This window comes from Neophocaena asiaeorientalis, unplaced genomic scaffold (assembly GCF_003031525.2).
Source record: "Neophocaena asiaeorientalis asiaeorientalis breed wild unplaced genomic scaffold, Neophocaena_asiaeorientalis_V1.1 scaffold629, whole genome shotgun sequence".
Taxonomy (NCBI): domain Eukaryota; kingdom Metazoa; phylum Chordata; class Mammalia; order Artiodactyla; family Phocoenidae; genus Neophocaena; species Neophocaena asiaeorientalis.
In genome coordinates, this window is record NW_020175468.1 from 2,972,066 (window position 1) to 2,973,506 (window position 1,441).

General features: G+C 59.3%; 1 protein-coding gene across 1 annotated transcript in view; it reads right to left on the reverse strand.

Annotated features, from left to right (window-relative positions):
• Positions 1 to 1,125: 1,125 nt before the first annotated feature.
• Positions 1,126 to 1,441, reverse strand: part of GRIN2D (glutamate ionotropic receptor NMDA type subunit 2D) — a 28,146-nt gene continuing 27,830 nt past the window's right edge. The window contains exon 14 of the mRNA XM_024768240.1: positions 1,126 to 1,439. Within this exon, the coding sequence (XP_024624008.1) occupies positions 1,126 to 1,439 (314 nt within the window). The remainder of the gene's footprint in view (positions 1,440 to 1,441) is intronic.

A 1,441-nucleotide genomic window follows, 5' to 3' on the forward strand; every position in this document is an offset into this window, starting at 1 on the left:
CGCTCCTCGCTTGCATGAACAGGATATTAAGAACCTAGCAAGCCTCATTACCTGTTGCCATAGGAATGGGACCCTAGACTTGATCCTAAAAAAGTTTTGATCCCAGATCTTTCTTGAGTTCTCTGTCCCACTTCTCCTTCCACCCCAACCCCTTCTCAGCCCTTCTCTTCTTAGGGTCTTTTCTCACCGCCTCTTTGAGTCTTTACCTCCCACATCCCTCCAGGGTCTCTGTTCTTGCCGGAATTCTCTTTCTGCCCCCTCTTCCTCTGTGGGACTCTTCTGTTTTTATTTCCTCCAGAGAAGCTTGAGGGGGACTAAGAGACAGACACGGAGCTCACATTGGGCTTGAGGAGGCATAAAAACATGGTTTATTCCAAACACTGCAATATGGGACAGGAGAGTGGGAAGGGAGGTTGGTGATGAGTGTGGACTCCCAGACCCCTCTCTTCCACAACCCAGCTCCAGACCCGGCTGGAGATCTGGGAAGAGAAGGCTTTTGAGGGTCTGCTGGGTCTTCACTGAAAGGTCATAAATAAGGGTTGGTTTTGGAGAGCATGTGATTAGTGGCACCTGGGGCTGGTAGTGAGGTGCGACAGGGTGGGGAGTTTTGGCCTGATGGAGGTTGGGATCAACGCTGGGGCAGTGGAGGCGGGGCTTCCGTTGGGGGCGTGTGCTAGGACGAAAGAGGGGAAAGCTACCGCGGGTGGAAAAGGAGGAGGGGGAGTCACGGTTTGACGTCGAGGGACAGAGTCTGGTCGGGGAACGGTCTGGGGCTCGGGTCACAGTTTGGGGTCAGGGGTCACAGTCTGGGGTCGGATGACTATTTTTTGGGGTCGGAAGTCACAGTCTGGGGTCAGGGGTTTCTGTGTGGCGGGGGCCAAGGTCTGGGGTCACAGTTTGGCGAACGCGTCTCACAGTTTTGAGTCCCGATGGATGAAAGGTTAAAAACGGGCTTCCCCGGAGGCGTGGCTGGGGCCGGGGAGCTGCACAGTGATGTGGGGGCCACGGCCCCAGGCGTGGGGGAGTGACGCGGGCGTGGCGTGACCCCACCACCTCCTGCCCCATCTGGTGACGTTAAAAAGCCCTTGTCGGGTTTAAAAAAAAGTCCAGTGGGCTCCAAGACCCCTATCCCCTTGTTCCCAGGCTGGGTGAGATTTGAGGGACCAAATCCCCCCCGGCTCGAGGTGCCCCCATAGCGAGGGGCGCAGGACGCTGCTCCAGGCGGGGTCCGGCCAGTTCCATTTCCTTCCTTCCCAACCCGTGCGGGTCCTGTCCACCCCGCGTGCTCCAGCTGCGCGGGGGCAGGTAGTCCCAGCTGCCGGCGCGCCAGCCCCCGAGCTTGTCGACCGACCAGTAGCGGCCAGGCGGCGGCCCGAGGCGCTCGGCGTACGGGTAGGGGAAGTCGGCGAACCACCAGGGCTCCAGGCCGCCCAGCGACGCG